Raw genomic sequence first — 25,461 nt, 5'->3', positions numbered from 1 at the left:
CGGCAAACCTTTTGAATTATATGATGGGCACCCCAGCATCAATCAGGACCATTTTGCAATAATACTATTGGGAGCGGGCCATGGTGCAAGAATCACACCTATAATATGATCCGAACCTAAAACCATCCGTACAAGCCATAGATCACATGGTTAGAATCGTAAAACCAAAGTGCCTCCCATCAATCTGGACTGTCCGTTTTCAATGCTATTGATCAGGTGTTTATAGGATCATCTGATTGGTGTGATTTTTGCTCCATGGCTTGCACTGAACCCTTTCAACCAGGACAAAGGTCCCTCTTGATTAAACGAACCATCAGCCCTTGCATTAAATATAATATTTCATACTGTATACGTAAATACAGAGTCAGACAGGATTTCCAGCACATGCCCACCTGACGTGGACCAAAATTTCAGGTTGAGACAAGAAGGAAAGGATTGAGTCCAACCCAAGTTGTGCCCTAGGCAAGGCTCCTCCAGATCTGACCCTAGAACAATCAACAAGCCTAGACCAGCCTGCTGGCCGAATCAGCCCATTCTGATCAATCAGGGGTCCTTCAAACTCACCCAAGGTCCAGCCCATGTGACCTTTATCACTCCATGAACCAGAAAAAGCAGTTAGGTCCAGACAAACCCAGCCCATTCGACCTGGCACCCACGTGATCCCATCATAATCTTTTAGTACATTTCTAGAAATTTACAATTATGCAATCAAAAGCAGCCAGTTCTCATAGTCATATACAAACACAAATTTTTCAAAAAGAAGAAGAAGAAGCAGAAAACTTTTTTTTTAAAAAAAAGGTAATCAAGGGCAGCTATTCATCAATTCAAGACAACCAAGGTATCAGGTAAAGTCAAGAATTAAAAGAGACCATGCTGGGTAACTTTGTAATTTGATATTTGGCAATATGCAGCACTTGAAAACTACCTGACCTGCTAGCAAAACAAGAAGCAGACCAGCAATTTTCTACCATGCAAAGATGGCAAAGCATCAACAAAAGATCTCTATATTAGTTCAGAACTAAATGCTACAGAATTCTCTTCAGCTCCAGCTGATGTATTCCCCTGCATGATTTTTCTGCGAATATTGGATTGCTATAGCTGTGAAAAAGCTTACAACATATACACTGCTTAAGCACAAGACATTGCTATGAAACAATTCTTCCAATGTGCCAACTCCACCAATGAACAAAGTCTTGATTGATACAACAACCTTCCGTTGTTGCCAAGAACAAGATTGATTATGAACCTAGCAGCTTCTTCCATCTGGCATAGCCCAGAATGATCAGGAAGAGCACAAAGCATATGGATGTTGTGCCACCAATTATGGGGACAAAGGCGCCATTTACACTGTACAATGAGCAAGGTATGTTCATACCAAACGCCCCAGCAACCAGTGTCTCGAGAGCTATTGCAAAGGACGCTATAGTTAATGTCAGTTGGAGCTGAATTAGTTCATTTCTCTGGTTGTCAAGTTGGATGTTGACATAGTCTTCCGTGTCATCAATATATTCACGTACCTGGTAAAGTCAGATTAAAAAGAATCTAATCTTAACACCGAGGAGAAGTGGGATCTGAGTCATCTGACCAATTCCCCCATTTCAGATCTCTTCTATGAGAAAGTATATGATTCTCAACCTGAGGCCTGAGGCCTAAGGGTATCCTTGGGTCTTCGGTTTGTACAAATTGGGCCCATGGTTTGGTGATTCAGGTCATCAATCTGAAGGTCCCTGCAATAGATGGAGCTTGCCCTAGACATATCCTCAACCCTTGCCCTTGGATGGCTGGCCTGAAAACAGAATGGATGTTTGGGATCTTAAATTCATGAAACTTCGGAGGACATGGTCCACAAATGGTGGGGCCCATCAGAACAACAATATGAACTATGGTTGCTTTTGGCAGGTAAATCAATCACAGAACCATGGGTCTCATTTATACAAATTGAGAACCCTGAGGACATGTATACTCTTGTTAGTATGTTATATCCAAAAAAACGACTTACCGACAGTATCTTGTTACGGGTCCCATCCAGCTGCATGAAATAAGCCTCAAGCAACATCTCCAAATCCTCCACATCATGATCATCAGAATGGATGCTTGTGATCATACTTGCGTTGCTTTGAATGTTTGAAATAGCCCGTGGTAGGTTTGAAGCAAAAGTGATGGAACTGTTTGAAGCCCCAGCAGCCGCCAAAGCTTCAAACTGTTGAATTTGAATCTGCTTCCTTGTCAGGTACAGATGTGCCATGTCTTCATTATCATCTAAAAGATGCTCAATCTCATCTCTGACCTGGGGGATGAACATTCATCACTCATTGAAACAAGGCCATATATGTTTAAGGTAACAATATGCAATGTGATTTGGGTGGCCAACTGTTTGGTTTTTATATGTTGAATATGACACAATATCGAATATGAACAATGTGATTACACTATAATCACATCGAAAGTCAAGAAGATAACACCCAAACGATACAAGGAAGACGAAGAAAAAAACAATTCCTATGAAGGCCACTGAACTTTGAGCATATATGATCTCCCCTTCACTGCTGAGAAAAGAAAACAACCCATTTCCTACTTAGGAAACGCACAACACTTGCCACCCCTCGGTGCATGCCCCCCCTCATGGATGCATGCTATGATTGTGTCCGCATGTTATGCATTCCCATGTGTATGCAAATGTTGTGAACTGCAGAGCAGTGCATGACCGCAGCATGTGGGAACATGTTTGTGGGAATAAAATAAACAAGTTTGCTGCATTCATATAAATATGGAGATACCATTAGCATGTATCAAGCATCAAAACAAAGTGCATGTGGGCGATGTATTCTCAGACGGGCATGGTATTAGCATTTTCCTGTGTGAAGACAGGGATCAAATTACTAATACCATGCTTCTTGAAGATACAAAATTTGCAAGTAACATACAGATAATAAACAAAACACAGGAGAAAAGTAAAGCCCATCCACCGAACATACCTTCTGTACACGTGCAAGCAGACGGGTAAGATGGCTCTTCAGGCTCCGGACACGCTCCAGATTCTTAGTGCTAACATACCTGGCTAGCTCGTCTAGGATGGGGTACGCATTTATTTCTAGATCCACCACACTTGAGTCCAAATACGAACATACAACCTCCAATGCAATCTCCAGGACCTGAAACTCAAACGGTAGTTCACTCTGCAAACCTTCAGCTGCATCAGGAACAGGCAACCATTGCCCATCAGTTGAGCGCCTCTCTTTTTCTTGCATGTCTGTGGGGCCAGACTCATGAATTCTAAATGGGCTCTTAAGAGGCAGCTGTTGCCTTAGTTGATCCACAAAAGGAAGAACTTCCTGGCTCAAAGGATCCAGCAGCAGCACTTCCTCCGCGGTAACTATCGCCTTTATAAATTCTAAATTCACAACCATGGCTCTCTCTCTGGCTGTTGACAGATTCAGGGTAGAGAGAAGTTAGCATAATATATCCCCCATTGTTGGCATGAATTCAGATTAGAAAAATCCACAAAGTCAGCACCAGAATAGCATTAGATCTACCAGATAAGCATTTCTGGGTATAATGCTTTAGCAGCTACTATTAATTGTTAAGAAACGCTAGCTGCAAATTGTAACCATTCACATGGTGGAAAAGAAAGAAGAAGAGAAAGGAATATTTGGAGAAGGGGTTCTATAGAGATTTGCCCTCTCCACACCTTAAACTTGTATGAACCCTGGGGGTGGCAATGGGCCAGGCCAAGGTTACCCCTGGCCCTAATGGGCTAAAGAGGCCCCAACCCTTGCCCTCACCCTTAAGGGGGCTGGGCTAGGCCGGGCCAGGGCCGGCCCTATAAGTTAAAGATAAGTTATATGTATGCTACGTGTACAATTGGTGAGTGCATGATTATGAACCATCATGCTCCTCCAGGGAATTATTTATTTTCCGTGGCACACCTATGTCAAATAAGATCATTAATCAACCAAGTGTATGCCCCACCCAAATATCCACCATATGCATGGACTTAAATAAGTGCATCTATATACCATTCACCATCTAAAGTGGTGGATGCACACTTTGGACAATTTACAAGCATTGTGTATCATCCATTACACTTCACTAGAGTATCAAAGTTCTTCATATGTTACTGATACAAGTGCCGCCTATCATCCATCACACTTCGCTAGTATATGAACTCTATTCTACGTTACTAACACCTACAAATACCCGTGTATCGTGTAGCATACAGTAGGGAAACAGGTTGAGCAGGTCGGGATACACATCACTGGCCCTAGCCCAGCTCAACCTGAACAGCAGGTCTATATTTCAAGCCCTAATCCAGCCCTCGGGCCAAGTTTAGTGGCCCAAGCCCTAGCCCTTTAGGGCCGGCTAGCCCGGCCCATTGCCACCCACTAATTAACACAAAGAATATGGCGTACATGGAGAGTGCCAAGACAGGATACACATGCACCTTACAAAGATACGCGTGTCACACCCAAGGTATTACATGTCGGCCATCAGGTAACAATTTGGGCCATCACGCATTACGGGGCCGTAACAGAACATTCCGAAAATAAGACCGTAAGTTAGGACTGTTTTGCGTTTTTTCGCCACTTCTCCTCCACTTTTTTATATATTTGATTCTTGTGACTATTTTAACCCATTTTCAACTAAATTTATAAAATCCTTGAAAATTAAAACACAAAATTAAGCCATTTTCGAAGAATAAAGATCCGAGGCTGACTTCGGAGAAAATCGAAAAAAAATAGGTATATATTCTTCTTATTTTTTTCTTACTGCAAATTTATTGACTCAACATTATCCTGCCGAATTGACTAAATAAGGCACTGAATTTTATTAGGAGACCAATAGGACAAAAAGGTAAACAGAAACAGAAGAAACAGAGCAAAATAAAATACAATATAGGAGCCAAACGGCTCCCAAACACCGAAGCTAGCTAGGAAGCCACTCTCTCACTAAGATGAGAACCCTGTTAAAAAACCCCAAAGCCAAGATGCTATGATTTCTAAAGCAGCCACCATTTCGTTCTGCCCAAAGGCACCAAAGGACAGCTATCAGAGATAAATCCCAAGCATATTTCCTGTGCCTCTTCCAGCCATCCGAGAACCATGAGCGAAACAAATCTTCAGTTGAAGCCGGCATAACCCATTGAGCCTTGAAGGATTGAAGCACATTGGATCAAACTTCCTTGGGGAAAGACAACAGTGGATGAGTAAGTGATTCATTGCTTCAGTATCCTCATAACGCAGCAAGCATATATTTGGGAGGACCATAGATCTTTTGCAAAGATTATCTACAGTCAGGATGCAGTTTCTACTAGCAAACCAGGCAAATGATCCGCCAAAGAGCCTTCTTCTAACTAGGAGAGTCAAAAAGCTACTAGAAGCGAAGCTTCTGGCTCTCCCCCTTTGAATTTCCAACTCCTTTTCATTCTACTTAGGTGGAGCAACCCGAACTGATGCAGGACGGTCTAAACTAGAATGCATGTGTGAGCACAAAAATGATCCAGCGAAATAAACTAAGCAAATCAATTGAAATATTCACATTCCACATCATAGTAAAGATAATAATAAAGGGAATATACAATGGTTGCAGACCATCATCACAATCCTACGGAACCATATTCAAATCATGCGTGGATTGGATCCGACAAGGGATGGGACCTCCCGATCTTGCATGGTTTCAATCCAACAATCAATGCAGCTTTTCTAGTCTAGGAAATCAATGGATTTTTGGAATAGGGACGGCTGAAAAATCTGAGAGAGGGTTGGGATCAATTCTCAGATTTTTAGGGCCAATAGCAAAAAAAAAGACCAGGCATAGAAAGAGAAGAAGAAGGCTGGAGGGCTAGAAATAAAAGTTAGAAGAAGAGGAGATTAAGGGAAGAGAAGAACTTACCACAGAGAGAGGAGGAGGCACCAAATTTCTTTATATATATATATATATATATATATATATATATATATATATATATATATATATATATATATTAAAAAAAAAAAAAAAAAAAAAAAAAAAACATCGTTAGGTTTAGGGTAGAAAGCACCCTATTTATAAAATTCGGATTTAAAAGAAAATGACTAAACTACCCCTATAACAAAAGGGGAAAAAAACGTGCAAAACAAAGCTTTCTATAAATAAATAAATAAATAAATATTTCATGCGTAACAGATTAGTCTTCTAACTCATCCTACACGTGTCCTCCTAATGTGGGCCTTCAATTAATCCAAGGACAAGTGTAAGGTCTTCAAAATCATCCTCAGTTGTGCAATTAACCAAATCTTCAAAATCATCCTTGGTTGTGCCATGAACCATCATCGAGCCATAAAGATGTATTCGTCGGCCGCCTTCGTCTTTGATAAAATTTGAAGGGTCTGATGTCCTCATCACGAACTCTCAACAAAATATAAAAGACGACTGCAGGCCTATGTAGACACCTCAACAAACTCATGTGGACACTCCTCAGCCCGAGGTATGGGAATCATGGGGCTGGTTGGGAGAATATGAAATTCTGGCGTGAAGGGATTTCACCAAGGACCCATTGGGGGTGATTCCATATTAGCGTGTCAGCCTCGCCCAAAGAAGGTCTGAATCTTTGCAAGCGCAAGAGAATGGAGGTCAGATGACCGATCTCCTTGTCTTGGAGGTTCCACCGGCAAGCGGGAATCCATACTCCCCAATCCACCGAACCACTAAAACAATCTGCAGCAAATATCTTCAAAACAAAACGAATAGCCGCAAGGGAAGGGAAGACCTCACACAAGGGCCTCCCTACACCAGATATCCTCCCATAAGCAAATACAAGATCCATCCCCTAGGGAAAACACCATTCCCTCCTAAACAATAGGAACTGTCTTAGGGATAGATTTCCATATGAGGGAGGCACGGTACAGGGTTGACCCCCTTATCCGCTGTCCCATAGGGGTTGGGCTGTACTTGGCCACAATTATAGATATCTAAAGACTCCCCTCTTCTTTTTCAAACCTTTAGATTAATTTACCCAGAACGGCCAAATTTACCTCATCCAATCTCTTAATCCCTCCTAAGGGAGAGCAGACCTTCCAATTCATCAAATAAAATTTACCAAATGACAAACCACCACATTACCGAAAATCCCTCCTAAGTTTGTCGATTCTATCAATGACGGACTTAGGGTAGAGAAATAGAGACATGTAATACAACAGGGATTGGAGAGGGATGCTTTGATGAGGGTGATTCTAAACCTTCCAATTCATCAAATGAAATTTACCAAATGACAAACCACCAAGTCACAGAAAATCCCCTCCTAAGTTTGTTGATTCTATCAATGATGGACTGCACAACAAGGATTGGAGAGGGAAGCCACCCCCCCCCCCGAGAAGCATAATCTTCTAAGGAGAGAGTTTTCTCTCTATCATCTCAATAACCTTATCCCATCGATAAGGGGGCCAACACCATCGATGAAAGGGTTCCAGGAAGCCATGGGGGTGGCTAACAGCGCACCGAATCCTTGTTCTGTAGGAGTACCGAAACAAAGAAGTGACACGTGCAACGATACAGTTGGAGGCAGAGACGACAAAGACAGAAGAGGGACGGATCACGAGACGCGTGGTATCGCGCTATTAGAGGGAGACATGTTACCTGTCTCAGAGGGAGATTTTGAATCTCCATTGGCCACGCGAATGGAGGAGATGACGTCGCGTCACCAACGTATCTCCGTCGAATTGAGGGAGATCGAGCTTCATCAGATCCTCGAGGACACCGGTACACGTGGCAGCTTCAATGAGGGTGGCTCCACACAGGAGGCTCTGGAGCCTTTCTTAGACTCGGCCGACATCCTCCGGCTTGGTAAGGTTGCCTCGGGTCAGCCGAACTAGGTACGCTTAAATTTGGACCTTTCTTTAAGTGCAGACCCTAGATCCGATCGTCGCCTCGTGTCATTTAGGGGAGGCTCGGACGCCTCAAATAAGCTTAATGAGCCCTATAAGGAGAACGAGAGCCGTGTTGGGGAGTCTCCTCGAAGGCACGACATACAGACTCGGGTGATATGGACGATTAGTCCGCCTATGACTGGACCGCTCAAACATACGAAGACCTTGCACATATCAGAACGTACAAATTGTCGTCTACTACAATATTACAAACACCTATCCTCGAGCGATGTAACTCTATCCCCAGAAATTCTTAACAGGGACGTGATCTATACAACTGAAGAAGATCTCCTCCCGGAACTCTGATTGTGCGGAAACTCCCAAGTGCTTGTAGCATCGTTCCTCAACACCAGAGACGCAACATCAGACCAAGCACTAGTTACTCTATTCCAGGAAGGAATCAGTGAAGAGATTATTGAAGCGAAGCCTTAGCAGGTTAGGGTGGGAAGATCATCAAAAGAACTGTGGTGCGACCAAATGGTGAGGGCAGATTTTGAAGAACAGAGGGCAAAGCTGATTGATATTATACAACAGAAGAAATGGATCGAGGACACAATGGGCCATGAAGGTTGATAGGGCTTTCGTTCGGCGAGCATCCGAAAGATTACATAAGCACTTGTGTGGAGGCTCGCGGTCAACCCCTGACAAGAGCAAGATCTCAGAGGAAACCTCCCAGCAACTCAGGTAGCAATAGAGAATTACAGAGTCTTCTATCGAGTCCCTCTTCGCTTAGCTGGAAAAAGACGGAAAGTGGGACGCAAGGAAAACGGGGTAACACCGTTCCCAAATGAAGATTTTATCATGGAATGTTAGGGGAGTGGGGTCTAAGCAAAAAATAAGGCTTATCAAAGATGTCTGTGGAAGAACCAAAACAGAAGTGATTTGCTTCCAAGAAGCAAAGGTTCAAATTTTCAATTATAAGCTTTTGAGCACTCTCTAAAAAGCAAAAGATGCAAAGTGGGCAGCACTAGATGTTAAGGGAAGGTCTAAAGGAATTCTGGTGGCATGGAAGTCTTCATATTGGTTGTTGGTGAATAGCTAGAATGGAGCCTTCTCAGTTTCAGTGATTCTTATAGAGGTCTCCTTTGACTTTTGTTGTCTTATCACTTCAGTATATGGACCTACTGAAGAAGACAGAAGAAAAGATTGTTGGGAGGAATTGAACGCAATAAGGCATAAGTTCAGCGGACCCTGGTGTATTGGTGGAGACTTCAACATCATGTGATACGCTGAAGAGAGGTCCCACGAAGGAAAGATCACTACTGGTATGCGCTCCTCAAATTGGATCGACGACCAGGAATTAGTGGATCTCCCACTGGTAGGATCCAGATTTACTTGGTCTAACGGCCGGGTGAACCCAACCATGTCCAGGTTGGACAGATTTCTGGTTTCGACGGACTGGATTGAAAGATTCCCTCTTGTAATGCAGAGGGTACTACCAAAACCTACGCCAAATCACAGCCTAGTGATTCTCGCAGTGTCTAAAGTTAAAGGCTTCGCTGGTTTCAGGCTATGCTGCAAACTGAGACTCTTAAAAGAAAAGATCAAGACGTGGAATGGGACAAAGCTCTGTAAAAGGGAGATGGAAACTAGCGCAATTCTTGCGGAGCTGCAATCGATCGATACAAAAGCGGAGGGCGGCACGATGTCAATAGAAAAGATGGTGAGGAGAGTGTAGCTATTCCAAAATTACTCTGCAAGGGTTTTGGAAGACAAAATTACATGGAGGCAAAGATCGCGGACCAAGTGGATTAAAGGAGACAAACATATCAAATTCTTTCACAGTCTAGCGAGTGCGTGCCCAAGAAACAATAAGATCAACAGCATCATGGTGAATGGGACCCGAATAGAAGATAAACAAAGCATATAAAACGAGGTCATTTGCTTTTTCAGAAACCTTCTTCAAGGAGAAGGTTGAAATAGGCCTAAGTTAGACCATCTCCAGTTTAATAGACTCTCTTTTGAGGATGCTAGTGCCCTTGAGTCTCCATTCACGTTGGAAGAGGTGAAAGATGCAGCGGAAGCTTTGGTAGGAGATAAGGCCCCGGGGCCAAATGGGTTCCCGATAATGTTTTTCCAAACGTTTTGGGAAATATTAAAGGGGGATGTAATGGAATTCATGAACGAATTCTATTTAAGAGGGAAGCTATCAAAAGACCTTGGAGCATCTTTCGTGGCAAAAATTCCGAAGACTTCGGGAGTGGACTCTTTGAAGGACTTTAGACCGATCAGTTTAATCAGCGGCCCGTATAAGATTTTGGCCAAAGTTTTGGCGCCTCAATTGAAAGGAGTGCTGGGAAAGATCATTTCCGACAATCAAAGTGCGTTCATCCCGGGAAGACAAATTATTAACAACGCCCTCATTGCACACAAATGCTTGGACTCAGGACATAGATCCAAATCAAAAGGTTTAGTCTGCAAGCTTGATATAGAAAAGGCATATGATCACGTTGATTGGGATTTTTTACAATATATGTTGCAGCGGCTGGGATTTGGAGATAAGTGGAGAATGTGGATAGAGGAATGTGTGGGCTCGGCGTTCTTCACGGTCCTACTAAATGGATCCCCAAAAGGATTTTTCAACAGCTCTAGGGGGTTGCATCAAGGTGATCTGCTATTCCCTTTCCTTTTTGTAATTGTTGGGGATGCCCTGTCAAGAATGTTGAGCAAAGGCCAAGACAGACATAATTACCGGTTTCAGAGTGGAAGGAATGGAAACACTGATATCTCACATTCAGTTTGCAAATGACATGTTACTATTTAGCGAAGCCAAGCCAGAAAAGGTGAGTAATCTACAGACCATAATTCGGTGTTTCGAAGTAGTTTTGGGGCTTAGGGTGAATATGGCAAAGTCCAAGATGTTTGGGGTGAATATAGAGGAAGAAGTAGGGAAATTCACCGAATACTTTGCTTGTTCAGTGGGACGTCTTCCGACTACATTCATTGGCCTTCCATTGTGTATTGGGAAGCCCCCGAAGTCCTTATGGGATAAGGTTATTGATAGGTTCGAGATGTACCTTGCAAGGTGGACATGTAGATACCTATCACTGGGCGAACGTATCACTCTTATAAAGGCAGCACTTTCGAATCTCCCCCTATACTTCATGTCAGTGTTCAAATACCCGCCTTCAATATTGGCAACACTAGAAAAGTTAAGAAGTGACTTCCTATGGCATGGGATGGAAGAGAAGAATAAATTCCACGTCGCACGTGGATGGTGGGAGGCGACTTCAACACAATTCGCCGAACAATCTGATAAGATTGGAGGTCGTGAAGCATGTTATCAATCAATGACCGACTTCAGGACAATGATAGATTCATGTGGTCTGGTCGACATGAGATTCTTTGGTCAATTGGAAGGAGGTGTGCAAGCATGTCTAAGAAGGTGGGGCAGGCGTAAAAGATCTCAAAAGTATGAATTGGGCTCTGGTAGGCAAGTGGACTTGGAGGCTATGGACCGAGAATGGGACTCTTTGGAATATGATTATCAGAAGTAAGTATGGTCGCTCGAAGGGAGGATGGTGGACCAAGGACTCATCCAACTATAGAGCATCAACTCTTTGAAGAGGCGTGGTATCCATAAAGGAGGAGGTTATGAAAGGAATTGGTATTGCAATAGGGAATGGTGAAAGCACTCGATTTTGGGAAGACATTTGGGCGGGAGATATAGCATTGAAAGAGGAGTTCCCGTGTATCTTCCGTCTCGCCCCAAATCAGTCCATTACGGTAGCGGGATGTTACTTTGTAGTTGGGGGAGAAGTTGCCTGGAGTCCTCTGCGCAGAAGATATCTTCAGGATGACGAGGTTGAAGAATATGTGGCCCTTCTTAATCGCATCTGTAATTGCCAGCCGGACCAGTTCAGCACAGACAGATTAGTCTGGAGAATGGATAAAGCTATTGAATTTTCCGTAAAGTCTTTCTACAAATTTATTGGTAAGGATCTTTCAACAAGAGAAGAGGCATTAATAGATCAAGTATGGAAATCAAGGTGTTCTGTAATGGTAACAGTGGCCGTAACTGCCACCACCGTTACCTTTACGATACGGATCGTAACGGCTGTTACGGCCCCCGTAACGGCCATTACAGTCTCTTTTTTTATTGAAAAAATTCCTGAAAAACCTGTATTTGCCCTGTAATATTGATTAAAAAGTATGGAAAGCATGTATCTGCCCCATAACAGACAATTACAGGGTTGTTATGGCCTTTATAGGGGACGTAACGTGCCGTTAACAACAATTACGGGTCATTTTTTTCCATAACGGCTGTTACGGCTGTTACGACCCCGTAACGGTTGCCACCATTACCTTTATGTAACAGCCTTTACAGCCCCGTAACGGCTTTTACAACACACCATGATGGAAATACCAAGTCCCGCCCAAGATAGTGGCCTTTGGATGGTTGGTTGGCAAGAAAAAGGTTCTCACAGTGGACAATTTGCGTAAAAGGGGAATGATTATCACAAACGCCTGTCTATGCTGCATGGCAAACGAAGAATCGGTAGATCACCTATTTGTACACTGCACTTTTATCAATCAAATTTGGCCAGATATTCTAGCTCGGTTCAAAGTCCTTTGGTCCTTCCCCTATTCAGCGGGAGAGCTCCTAAAGGCTTGGAATGGAACAAGTTTGGGCAAACAAAGGACAGTTTTATGGAGAATGTCACTTCTGGCAGTCTGGTGGTCCGTGTGGGAAGAAAGGAATGGGAGATGTTTTAGTGGAGTTACCAACCTTGTGAAGTCCATAGCTCAAAGAGTGAGGTCGTTAATAGTTGAGCGGGCTTCTAATGTCAACAAATTAAACGGTTGTAATCTTCATTTTATAGGAGTGTAGCCGGTTCGCTATCTCAGCGGCTCGGCTCTCTCTATGTAGTCTTTCCGTTTTTGTGATTAATAAACTCTTCGTAATCTTTCAAAAAAAAAAACTTATCCCATAAATGCTTAGCTAGTTTACCGATGCAAGGGGTTGCCCAAGATAAGAAGATAGAAAGGAGCCTATCCGACAACCAAACAAGGAAGCTAATCTACTTGACTCTGAAGGCGATACATTGACACCCAAAAGCTCAAATTTGGCCAAGTTGAGACCAGCTCAAACAACCATATTGTCTTGTTAAGCTTATCCACCATAAAATCAACAACTTTGCAAAAGATCAAGGTGTCATCAACGAATTGAAAGTGAGTGACTTTTTGCAGAAAATTGGGGACAAGGAAGCCTTGAAACAAATAAACAGATTGATCTTTGACTAGAAGACGACTCAAGGATTCAAAGATAATGGGGAAACAGAAAGGAGAGCGAGGGACCCCTTGTCAGATTCCCCTCAATGCTTTAAAGCAACCAAATGGGAACCGTTAATCAAGATCAAGAACTTTGCCAATGAATCACAGGCATTCATCCACCCTCTCAATATAGAACCAAAAACCATACAGGCCATCATATAGTCTAGAAAAGCTCAATCGACATGATTGTATGCCTTCTCTAAATCTAACTTGCATAGAATTCCCCACCTACCAGCCTGATAGCAAGAATCCATGCACCCGTGGGCCAATAGAGCATTTTCAAGAATCCGTCTGCCCCGAGATGAACGCACTTTAAAAAGGAAAGATAACTTTGCCCAACATAGCCCTCAACCTATGGCTCAACAATTTAGCCAGAATCTTGTATAAGTTGCCAAATAAACTATTAGGCCAGAAATCCCTCAAGGAAACAACCCCTTCAATCTTCAAGACTAAGGCTAGAAAGGAGGGGAGCCCAACTCCGACAGAAAGCACCCAAATTAAAAATTAAAATAAAATTTAAAAAGAAAAGGAGAGAGAGAAAAAAAAAAAAAAACCTTCTATGAAACCAATAACGTCTTATTTAACTATTTCCCAAAATGTATGAAAATAGGCTACCGGGAAACTGTCGAGACCAAGAGCTTTGTCACGTTCCAAAATGAAATTTGCGTCCTTAATTCCCTCCTCCGAAGGAGGTTGTTCAAGGGAATCAACCTCTTGGGAGAGATTGTCAAAAGTTTTGTATCTTTCCTAGTTTTTATATAATTTCCAACAATTTTCAAAAAAAAATGTGTTTTTTTTATAATATTTGGAGTGTAGATTGTTTAAATACATGTATTAAGTTTAGATCTACAAATGCGTGCACTAAATTGTTGGGTCAGTTTTATTATGAATAATGCCAAATTTATTTATTTTTATTTTCTTCATCAAATTTCTTGAGGGGAATGATGTCAAATGCTTAGGGATATGTACAGTACTAATGGGATGAATTCCGTTGATTGCATGAATTTTGGCCAATTTTAGAGGCATTCGAGTGGTCCCAAATCAACCCAATACTATTCATCCGATTTTAATTTTAATTTTCTCCTCAAATCTCAAGGGAAATAGTATCAAATGGTTAGGGACATGCATTAGTGGGATGAATTCCACAGATATTCGAACCATTTGGGGCTCATTTGAGCGGTCCTAAATCGGCACACACTATTCATTCGAATTTAATTTTTTTTTAAAAATTCTTTAATTTTTTTTGAGGAAAATGGTGTCAAGTGGTTAAGGATATGCATTAGTTGGATTGAGTTCCACAAATTACATGAATTTCAAACAATTTTGAGGGCATTCAAGTGGTGTTAAATTAGCTATACTATATCGTCTACGATAAAATAGTTATTTAAATAAAAGTATATAATTGTCCCACAATTAGATTCATGCTCATATAATCTTATTTATATTGAATAACTGATATTAGATATTTAGAAAATTAAATATAGGAATTTTAGGTTAGTCTAAACCTCTCAAGTTAATAGAATCATTAAGTCCGAGAAAGCATTCTTACCAAAGTATTGTCCATTACACCACCATAAACATGTTCAAAGTAGGAAAAAAAAAAAAAAAAAAAAACAATGATTTTTTTTATAAAAAAATTCTTTAAAAAAGATCGACCATTCCGGGGGCCATAACGCCCATTGCCCTTTTTTCTTAAAAATAAATAAGGGTTCAATGTCAGTACCTCTGGAATATGGGATACAATACTTGTGGCTTTCTACTCTCCCCATAAAAAAGTTAGGAAAGCTTTTATGCAAAAAAAAGGCTTTTGAGTTGGATGGTAAAGTTGTTAATACGCTTGTAAACAAAAGCCTTGAGGATTGTCGGTTGGGAGAACTCCCTCCCTCAAGACAAGAGGGTACTCACGAATCGACAGACATTCGCTACTATTTTTCTTCACATTATTAAAGAGGAAGCCCGTAACATAACCGTTGAATGATTAGTTGTTACATTGGTCGTTGTCGTTATTGAATACCTTGGTCACACTACTACATACTACACCAACACAAACAAATCAAACTATACCACTTCAACTTACTGAAAGCAAAAAAAGGAGCAATTATTTTTGTGATTTCAGAAGATATAAGAGCGGAATTTGAGAAAAGAAGAGGTAGACATACAGATAAGGACAGGCAGGAAAATGTGAGAAGAATTATCAGCAGATCATCTTCGACTTCAAATGTCTCCTTATTACATATTAGCAATAACCAAATATTAGCTTATATCATTTCACACTGCATTAAGAGAATGCAATCTACGAAGACCAGTGTTGTCATGTGCGAGCGATCACACAATCACATAAATTGGCTCAAATCGCAGACGCGATGGTCGCATACAATGTTTTAAATATCAACGATATCGGCCGATATATCCCACGATATATCTTGTATCCCACCAGTGCGATACGAACCGCACAGATAGAGTGTTGATATATTCCACATGTTCGATCCAATGAGCATTTTCAATTTCTAATCCCTTTTTTTGTTGAAATTACGTTAAATCAGTGTAAAATGGTTACAAATCCGTTGGTTCTTCATGGTTTGCATGAAAAATCATGGAGTTGGAGTTTTGATTTCGATATCCATTGGTTCTTCATGTTCTCAATGTTTTTTTAAAAAAAATTTCCTTCAACCAGCTATCAATTGATATTAATTTCGAAGTATTTGGGAGTATTTGATGAAATGATAATCACATACACTCTAATTTTGAAATTAGGGTATAGGTAGTATGATTCAGAGAAAATTGGGGGAATTTCAAAAATTTTCCAAATTGTTTGCAATGTTGCACTCCAAACATGAAATCAAGCATGTATGAGGGTTGATCTAATGATTTGTTAAGTCCTTATCAATTTTTAGAAAATAAAAATTATTAAAATATTATTTTTTTCAAAATTTTCCATCAACCATATATCAACTTAGACTAATTTCAAAGTATTTAGGAGTGTTTGATGAAATGATCATCACATACACTCTAAATGTTATGCATTCAATTTGAATATAGTTGCATTAGTTCAATCAGACAACGCATAGCTTAGGACCTTATACAAAGGAAACCTATTATGTGCACTTCCTTTTTTACTGAGATGTTATGATTTAAAAGTGTGTATTAAGGTCTTTTTTTAAAAATCCCCGAAGTTTCATTCAAAAATTCAACCATTTCCCCAATGTTTCCCAAAAAGTGCGATAAATTATCGATACAAAAGATATATCCCGTGCGATAACCGGTACGCATCTATATCCCAAGGATGTGATACGTAATGTGATACTGATATTTCAAACACTGGTCGCATATGCCATATAGGAAGTATGCAATGGTTATGCGAAATGGCATAATGGCCAACAGTCAAATTTCTCATAGATTGTAGTAAGTTGTAACTTGTAACTTGTAGAGTTGTACTTGTAACTTGTATTGTATGCATTAACTCATCAAGATTCAAGTTATACATAAAATTTCTATGTTTGTAGTTTTTAATAATTAATTCTCTATTAGTGTAGCTTGTTGATTGTTTAAATTTGTTTGTTATATATAATATAATTTAACTTATAGATGGTCTAATGAAATAGGTTTTTTAAAAAAATCCAATCACTTGTAGTAATCAGATAGTTCTTCTTAATTTTTTAGATTTTTTTCTATTTTTCTCCTTTTTTTTGTTTTTCCAAAAAAAAAAAAAAAAAAATTTAAATTAAATTAAAAAAATAGCCTGAGCGATTGTTTATGTGATTATGCGATCACATAAGCGATCAACCTAGATTGATGGCTTAGGCGATTATATGTGATTTGACAACACTGACGAAGACCCAATAAAATGTTTTGTTATTGATAAAAAAGACACCGCAATCATAATATACAACAACAACAATGACGATGATGATGATGATGATGTCAATGGCAATGATGGGAGACTACAATCCCAATGCTAAGTATCATTTGACCCATATATGTGAATTGGCACCAAGAACATAATAAGGCACAAGGGTGGCAAAAGAGGGAAAGCAAGAAACTCCAACATAAATATACTACAATGATTTATTAAATTGATCCTTTGGTACACCATTGACTATTTGAAAGATATAACATATGTGAACTAGTGAAAATAGTGACATCATAGAATACATGATTCCATGCACATGAATCAATTTCATTCGTTATCAACGTATAACTATAATCATACTTCTAAAACACACAATGGTTATTGCGTTGTAAGCAAGTATTGTCATGCATGAGGGTGGTTTCTCTAAAGTTCCATTGTATTTAGCATCTCCAAAGCCCCATTGATTTAGTGCACTTTGGTGTTTGGAAAGCCATATATATTCGTCTAAAAGTGGTTTCTTTACCATGTAAACCTCATTAATGATTTTTCGAGGCATACATAAATTTATTTAATGTTATATATTTAAGAATAGAATTAATAACACACATGGGAGGTTTACACTCTCATTATCAGTCCCGAGCCTGGACAAAGAGGGTTGTGTCAAGTTGGCAACTGACAACCCAGCATGGAGCTTTGGCCACAACTTTATCATGAATACTGGCAATCAAACATTCCAAGCTCATGCTAGGGCATTCCCTGTAAGCTATGCACTGCACCACCGCCCAAGTTTCCTGTAAGCAACACATTGCATTGGAACTCAAGTACAATGAGAAGTGACATGCCCGAACGACACCTAGTTGTGAGATGTAGGCAAGGGTTCCCATGCCACTTTGGATGGGTTACGGGCAAAGAAACTAGTCTAGGAGATAGAATTCGTCTTGCCACATGGAGTGTATAAACACTAATAAGTAAGAGCATCAAGTTAGTGAATACAATGAAAACAAAGATTTAAAGGACAAAGATGTAGATGTAAAGAGAGTATGTAATAGGCTTTTCTTAATAAGGCTTGTGTTGAGAGAGGAGATAATTAATGTTATTAGCGCATGTGCCGCAGGCCCGTAGGTAGGATTAGAGGAAAGAATCAAGAGAATTTTGGGAGGACATGGATGACCTAGTTTAAAGAATTTCAAATCGAGAAAGGATGTTTTTAGGAGGAGACTTAAATGGCCGTGTAGGAAAAGAGAGTGGAGGAATGTGATGGGGGATGTTATCCATGCTTTTTTTATGGCATACGATCTCTCTCTATCAAACATGTACTTCAAAAGGAGACATGGTCGCTTAATAACTTCCAAATGTGGATCATATACAAACTAGATGGACTTCTTTCTACTTAGAAAGGTGAAACAATCAATATGTAAATATTGCAAGGTTATACAAGGTGAGAGTTTGACTATGCAAAATGGGTAAATGGTTATGGAAGTCTACATTAAGAGATGGAAGAGAGGGAGTGAAATTTATAGGTGTCCAGAAACAAGATGGTGGGATTTAGAAGGAGAGAAAATAATGCTATTTAGTAAAATGAAATGTCGAAAAAGAAGTTAAATGTCCTATGGAAAGAGAGGGATGAGTGCATTAGGAAAGTGGAGCAAAATGTTTTTATCTAGAGGGGAAAACCATTCATATAAAGAAACTTGGTGGTAGAAGGGCAAGGTACAAAAGGCTATTAGCAAGAAACGATATGTTTCAAAGCCTGCAGGGAACTAAAAACTAGGAAGATACAGAAAAATATACAAACACCAAAAAGAATGCCAAGAGTAGTAAGTGAGTCTAAACTTAAGGCACACGATGATCCTTATAATAGATTGGGGGAAGAGAAGTGATGCAATCGTCCAGCATCCCACATGTGCACGCTCTGCACGTGTGTACAAGAAAAGGACCACCTTCCTTTTTTAACCATCCTCACTTTCCATTTTTTCAAATTTCTAGATTAGGAAATCTGCTCTTTCTTTCATATCTTTATTTTTAGGCAGGGAATAATCTTAAATATTTTCTTATCTAAGTATCTTCTTATTTTAAAAAGCTTTGTTACTTAGGTGCTTTCCTATTTCATAGATTCTTATTTTAGATATTTTCTAAAATATAGAAAGCTTTGTTACTTAGGCCGTGTTTGTTAACGCTGAAATTTTGCACTTAACGCGAAATGGAGAAAATTTTCCATGTTTAGTGGTGTTTGTTAATGCGTTGTTAACGCGGAAAACGGAAAGCGGTAAGTGGTTTTTCACTGAATTCTTTCCGTGATAGGAGTCTGGCTTAATGGTGAACGCGGAATGCGCTCCGTGATTCTTCATTAAACAAAAATTTTTTGCTTCCAAAAATACCCCTTTTCAAGTTACTAAGGAAATTTTTTCTTTTAAATTATTTGCGCAATAAAAAATCAACCTTTAACCAGGAAAACTTCTTTATGCCCCACCATGATTTATGTGTTTGATCCACACCGTCCATCAACTTTTTCAGATAATTTAAGGTGTGATCCAATAAAAGAAGCAGGTCCAATGATGAATTGGACCATAAGGTGGGGATTGAACGTCCACCGTTAAAAATTTCTTAAGAGCTGGTGAAGTTTCAAATCAAGCTGATATTTGTGTTTCACTTCATCCACGTTTACATGACCTAATGAATAGGTTGGATGGTAAAAAAACATCACAGTGGACCTGTGAATTTTTTAATGGTGAAAATCATTATCCCGCTGCTGTTTTTGGTGTGGTCTATTTGAGAATTGGATGTGCCTCATTTTTGTGTACATGCCTTAAAATAATCTGAGAAAAAGGATTGACGGTTTGGATGTACAGATACATCACAGTGGACCCACCCACAGAACTGCCCGTTCGGAGCTAGGGACGGGTGGGGGTAGTACGCCACGTCCTCGTGCTCGTCCTGGACACAGGACGGGAACGGATTGGCTACTCCCACAGCCACCGGCCAATGGCTGGTGGTCGGTGCTCTGTGGGCCTTACCATGATGTATGTGTTTCATCCATACCATCCATATATTTTTTCAGATCATTTCATGGTATGTGACAAAAAATTAGGTATATCAAAATCTCAAGTGGGCCACATTACAAGAAACAGTGTTGAATGAGTTTCAACCATTAAAAACCTTTAGGGGGCTATAAACGTTTTGGATCAAGCTGATCTTTGTTTTCTCCCTTCATCTGGGCCTGTATGACCTAGTAAAAAGATTGGATGTCAAATAAACAGTACAGTGGGCCTTAGGAGGATTTTAATGATGCATATCCAATCATTATTGTTTTCCTATGGTGTGGTCCACCTGAGATTTATATCCTCTAATTTTTGGGATAAAGCATTAGAATGATATGTAAAAATGAATGAAGCGGAATGGATGAAACACATACATCATGAAGGGGCTAACAGAGCACCACCCAAGGAGTGAGTCAGGGGACGCGGATTTCCTGCCAGAGGCTTTCGCGGGAAGTGACTGCGCTGGAAACTTAGGTGGGGCCTACCGTGATGTTTGTAAGAAATCCACCCCGTTCATCCATTTTTTGAGATCATTTTAGGACTTCGCAGAAAATTTGAGAAGGATCCAAGACTCAATTGGGCCGCAATAAAGAAAAATGTGTACAGGGAAATTTCTGCCGTTGAAATGTTCCCGGGTAGATAGTGATGTTTATATGCCATCTATACCGTTTATAATGTCATTCATACTGGGATGAAATGAAACAAAAATATTATCCTGATTCAAAGCTTCTGTGGCCACACAAATATTTCAACTGTTGATGTTCAATACTCACATTTTTGTCCCACCTGAGTATCCGATATGGTTCATTTTTCTCCTTATATCCTAAAATGAACTCACAAAACAAATGAATGGAGTGGATTTCTCACAAACATCACGGTAGGCCTCACCTAAGTTCCCAGCGCAGGAACTTTATGCGAAAGCCTTCGGCGAGGAATCCCGTCCGAGTCACGGACGGGATTGGAAGCGGATTGGCTGGTGTATTAAGCAAGTTCTGTGGATCCCATCATGATGTATTTGTTATATCCAAACCGTCCATCCATTTTGCAAGCTCGTTGTAAGACTTGAGCTGAAAAATAAGACATATATAAAGATAAACTGAACCACAATGCAAAAAGCAGTAGGGAATTGAACGTGTACCATTGAAACCCTTTTGGGGTCATAGAAGTTTTGGATCAATATGAAATTTGTTTTTCCTCTTCATCCCAATGTTTTTGACCTTATGAATACATTAGATGGAAAATAAATGTTATAGTGGGCCCTACAAATTTTTTAATGGTGAAAATCATTATCCCATTGCTATTTTTGGTGTGGTCCATTTGAGTTTTGGATATGATTCATTTTTTAGACAATGCTCTAAAATAATCTTGAAAAATTTATGAACGGTGCGGATATAATAAATGCATTATTGTAGGGCCCATGTAACTTTGATTTCCTTTGAAACCTTCATACAAGGCGGAGTTCAAGGAGTGTCTTCGCACGACATGTACCCACGTATCAACGAATTGGCTACTCTCCCAACCAGCAGCCTAGTGGGTGATGGTCAGTGCTGTGAGGCCCCATGATGTATGTGTTTCATCCATCTAAGTTCATTCATTTTTTACATATCATTTTATATCTCCTATCCCAAAAATATCCACCACACTTATACGTACAAATCATTAATTTGCAATATGTATTCATGATTAATGATATTTTAATTTTCTATTAAGTATTTTATAGTTTATTTAAATTAAATAGAATAATTTTATTTTCATTTAATAAAAATAATTTCTTTATAATGTAAAATATTTCCAAACAGGAGATAGGGGCAAATGTGTCAAATCAACCTATTTTAGACAATTCATATGTTTGTTAACAAACAGATTGTTTCAAATTCAGTACTTAATTTTCAGACTTCAGCCATAATTACCAAACAAGTTTTTTGACTTCAGATTTCAGATTCAAGATTCAAATTTCAGATTCAGCTTCAGATTTCAGATTCAGGCTTTAGACTTCAGATTTAACAAACGGGGCCTTAGTAGCTTTCCTTTTTATAGATTTTTAGATTTCATATCTTTTATTACAGATTGTAAGGTTGATTATAAACAGGACTTCTGTCCTATGGAATACGACAACTTGATCAAAATTCTCTTTATGAATTTTCTTCTTTTCTCTATGGTGGCTGTTGAAGGGAGGGAAAGTGATCTCTAGTTCTACACTAGAGGACTGTTGAGCTTGCTCACAATCTTGCATTGTGATCTCCAGCATCCGGCTAGAGGATTGTTGAATCTTTTCCACAATCTCCTTATTTTCTTATTGATTTATTTGCTTTCCTTTTCGGGTTTGCATGAAGAAGGTTAGGGATAGGAAGATGTCTTCGAACTAGCAAAAATGAGAAAGAGGAAGGTGGGGACTTGGATTGCGATGCATGCAGAGCGATGGGTAAAGGGTATCAGTTAAAGGAAGATGAGATCAATAAGGTGGAGATGCTATTTTTGGAGCTTCTTAAATGACAACCACTGAATGAATCATAAACTCAAATGAGGCTAGAGGCTGAAGATACTTTCATCCATCAGCTGCCAGAGTCTCAAAGTTTGTCTTCAGCATTATTCCTTTCCTCTCATGGAATTCACATGTGCTCATTGGAAACCCGAATCCCATAGATACTGTTCAATCCATGGGCAGGGTCTCTTTCTACGAAACGATTAGTTTATGAATTCTGCAATTGGACATTTCCTCGATTCTCCACTAATAAGGTAATCGCCTCATATCTACTCATCTGCCCTAGGAGCTCACAAGCAAGAAGCATCTTGGCCATCAACCGGAAACCACGAAATCCGAAATTTAGAACAGGCATATACCGATTCGAACCAAAACGGCACATTCAATAAGGAAACCTAAGAATCGGAGGGATGAGCAAAGTACCGAGAATGTTGGAGGAATGGGAGAAGACGGGGCCGAGGATCCTGAGGTCTCGGGCAGGGATGGAGACACGCTTCATGATGGTGTTCTTGTCACATTCAATGAGCTCCGATTGTCCCGCGATGTCGAAACTCATCCACAAGCGAGATCCCGTCTTCTTCTTACTGCTCTTCGACGGAGCGCTGGCAAGAACTGTGCCGGTGCCGGTGCCGGTGCCGGTGCCGGGGTTGGATCTGCCGGCGTTGGCTGAAGATGAAGGGTCGATTGGTTGCATCTCCGTCTTCCTCGACGTAAGGAATTTCTTCCGGAAGGAGAAAGGGGTTTTCTTCTTCCCCATCCTCTTCCCACACCATTCGCCTCCCTCCCTCTCTCCCTCTTATTCGACCCTTCTTTTTTATTTCGCTCGCTCTGTTTTGAGTTTATTCAGGGGAGGAAGTTTCTTTAAAGCCTGTTAGAATACATACTGACGTCTTACATTACATATACCCAACGTCGGATTCTAGCCGCTGGATTTGAGCCTTTTCTAACAACACAAACAGTGGGTGTTACTCTGACCGTATGAGGCCCACCTTAATAATTTTTTCCATATCCACGCCATCCATCCGTTTTCACATCTCACTTTAGTGCGTGATCCCAAAATCTAAGTAGATCCAAATCTCAGGTAGACCACGCCACTAGAAACATGGACGATTGACCGTTAAGGGTTTCTTGTGGGGCATAAGAAGTTTTGGATCAAGCTGGTCTTTGTTTTTTCCATTCATCCAGGTATTTTTTATCTTAATAATAGGTTTGATGGCAAATAAACGCCATTGTAGGCTCCCTAGGAAGTTTCAACGGTGGGCATCATTGTCCCCACTGCCTTCTCTGGGATGGTCCACTTGATATTTGTATCTGCTTAATCTTTTGGACCACCTCCTAAAATGAGCTGAAAAAATGGATGGACGGTGTGGATATACAACACACTCATCAAGGTGGGCCCCACAGTTAGAGTAACACCCACTGATGTGTTACCCAGGTAACACCTAATCCGCTCCCGGTCCCGATTTAGTGTAAGATGATCTGATAGTCAAAGGTGCAGGGCTCACTGGGGCCGATCTTTTCTGTAGAGTAATATGATACGTCGACGGAGTATGAAACTTAATATGCAGGCACTCCTAGATTGAACATGGGACGTGTTAACCTGAGTTAAACCGACTAAAGTGCGGATTACTCAGTGTCAGAACAAGGCTAGTTAAACAGTCCTAACCCCTAGCGTGGATAGGGGTGAGGAATTCGTGAAAGATCATAGGTAGTACTTTAATTTTTGTTTACGATAAATTCCTAATTATGACATTATTTCTTCAATTTTTCAAGTTTCCTCGAATTCTTGTATCACAAGCCATTTTTAAATTCATTTTATTACGAGTCCTGGACAGAAAATCCTTTGATATTTTACCTTTAAACTTTATTCAAACTATGAAGCCAGCCACCCTAACTGATCAATGAGGGAGTGGTATGTGTCCAGAAATGCCTGAGAGCCAATTGAAACATGCCATGCGGCTATAAAACCCTGTATCTTATCTTATTTTCAATATACCAGTAAGTTTTTAAAGGCTGGGTGAGAAAGTCTGGACGAAAGTGGTAAAATATTATCCCTTTCTAGTATCCATTCTCCCATGAACTCGGTGTGACAAGGTCCCAGGAGTAAAGTGCATATCATAAAGCTTTAGTCATTTTCTTTGACCAATGACTGTTGGTGTTCTTTATTTCCTAGGCATATCTTTAATCAGGACACATTGTCCTGTGATTGAAGATTTTGTAGAGTGAAGATAATGATTTGAGAGCTCCCATCAGCCAATCTCTCGTCATGGTGTTGGATTTCTTCTCCTCCACTCTCGTCTTTTTGAGTCCTCAACTAATTCAGATAGCTTGTTTAGATGGCGTTTGAATCATGAGTTACTCATACCTTAAGTAGTTTATCTTGATTTTTACTTATCAAAGGAATGATTATGTTTAATAAACAACATGCTTATCAACTGAAAATTAGAAAAATATATCTGATTTCTAACATCACATAAAGTTCTTAGCCCTCGAGTTTGTTTGATCTGCTCTTAATATCACCATCCACCACATGGGCCCAACCTTTTATATGGATTATTCATTATGTTGGACTACCTTGACTTTTGTCTTCGATATGAAATGTTCAACATTTTTGACCTACCTTTAATGTGGACCATCCACCTTGTAGGGCTCACCTTCAGTGTATGTTACTTGTGGTGTGAGGCCCACTTTAGATGTAACGATCTTGAATTTTAATACACTTATAATTGAAACAAATATTTAAAATTTTTTATTTTTATTTTAAAAGTAAAAACAAGTTAACTGTAAGTTAGTACTGATACTCTTGATTAAGAGAAAGGTTGGGAGAATGACTCTTCTCTTGTATCTTTTTACTTATTTTTTGTTATTTTGTTCATCTTTTCCTAATTGATACCAATGCATTAAATTTCAGATTAA

The 25,461-nt window shown here is 40.0% G+C and overlaps 1 protein-coding gene across 3 annotated transcripts; it reads right to left on the bottom strand.

The window, feature by feature from the left end:
- Nucleotides 1-988: 988 nt before the first annotated feature.
- On the bottom strand, nucleotides 989-23,497 carry LOC131236469 (magnesium transporter MRS2-4). Of its 3 annotated transcripts, none has more exons than XM_058233676.1 (5): nucleotides 22,969-23,497; nucleotides 2,976-3,421; nucleotides 2,000-2,287; nucleotides 1,220-1,517; nucleotides 989-1,176 (listed from the first exon to the last, which is right to left on the bottom strand). In XM_058233676.1, exons 1-4 carry the CDS (start codon nucleotides 23,300-23,302, stop codon nucleotides 1,239-1,241), a joined length of 1,347 nt encoding a protein of 448 aa, XP_058089659.1. In that variant the 5' UTR covers nucleotides 23,303-23,497; the 3' UTR covers nucleotides 989-1,176; nucleotides 1,220-1,238. The 3 variants fall into 3 exon arrangements, with proteins under 3 accessions (XP_058089659.1, XP_058089658.1, XP_058089657.1); XM_058233675.1 differs by having other exon boundaries at nucleotides 989-1,190; nucleotides 1,234-1,517; XM_058233674.1 differs by having other exon boundaries at nucleotides 989-1,517.
- Between the last annotated feature and the right edge of the window lie 1,964 nt (nucleotides 23,498-25,461).

This window comes from Magnolia sinica, chromosome 2 (genome assembly GCF_029962835.1).
Source record: "Magnolia sinica isolate HGM2019 chromosome 2, MsV1, whole genome shotgun sequence".
NCBI lineage: Eukaryota > Viridiplantae > Streptophyta > Magnoliopsida > Magnoliales > Magnoliaceae > Magnolia > Magnolia sinica.
Note: the sequence above shows the minus strand (reverse complement) of the source record. Positions and strands in the feature narration are given on the sequence as shown.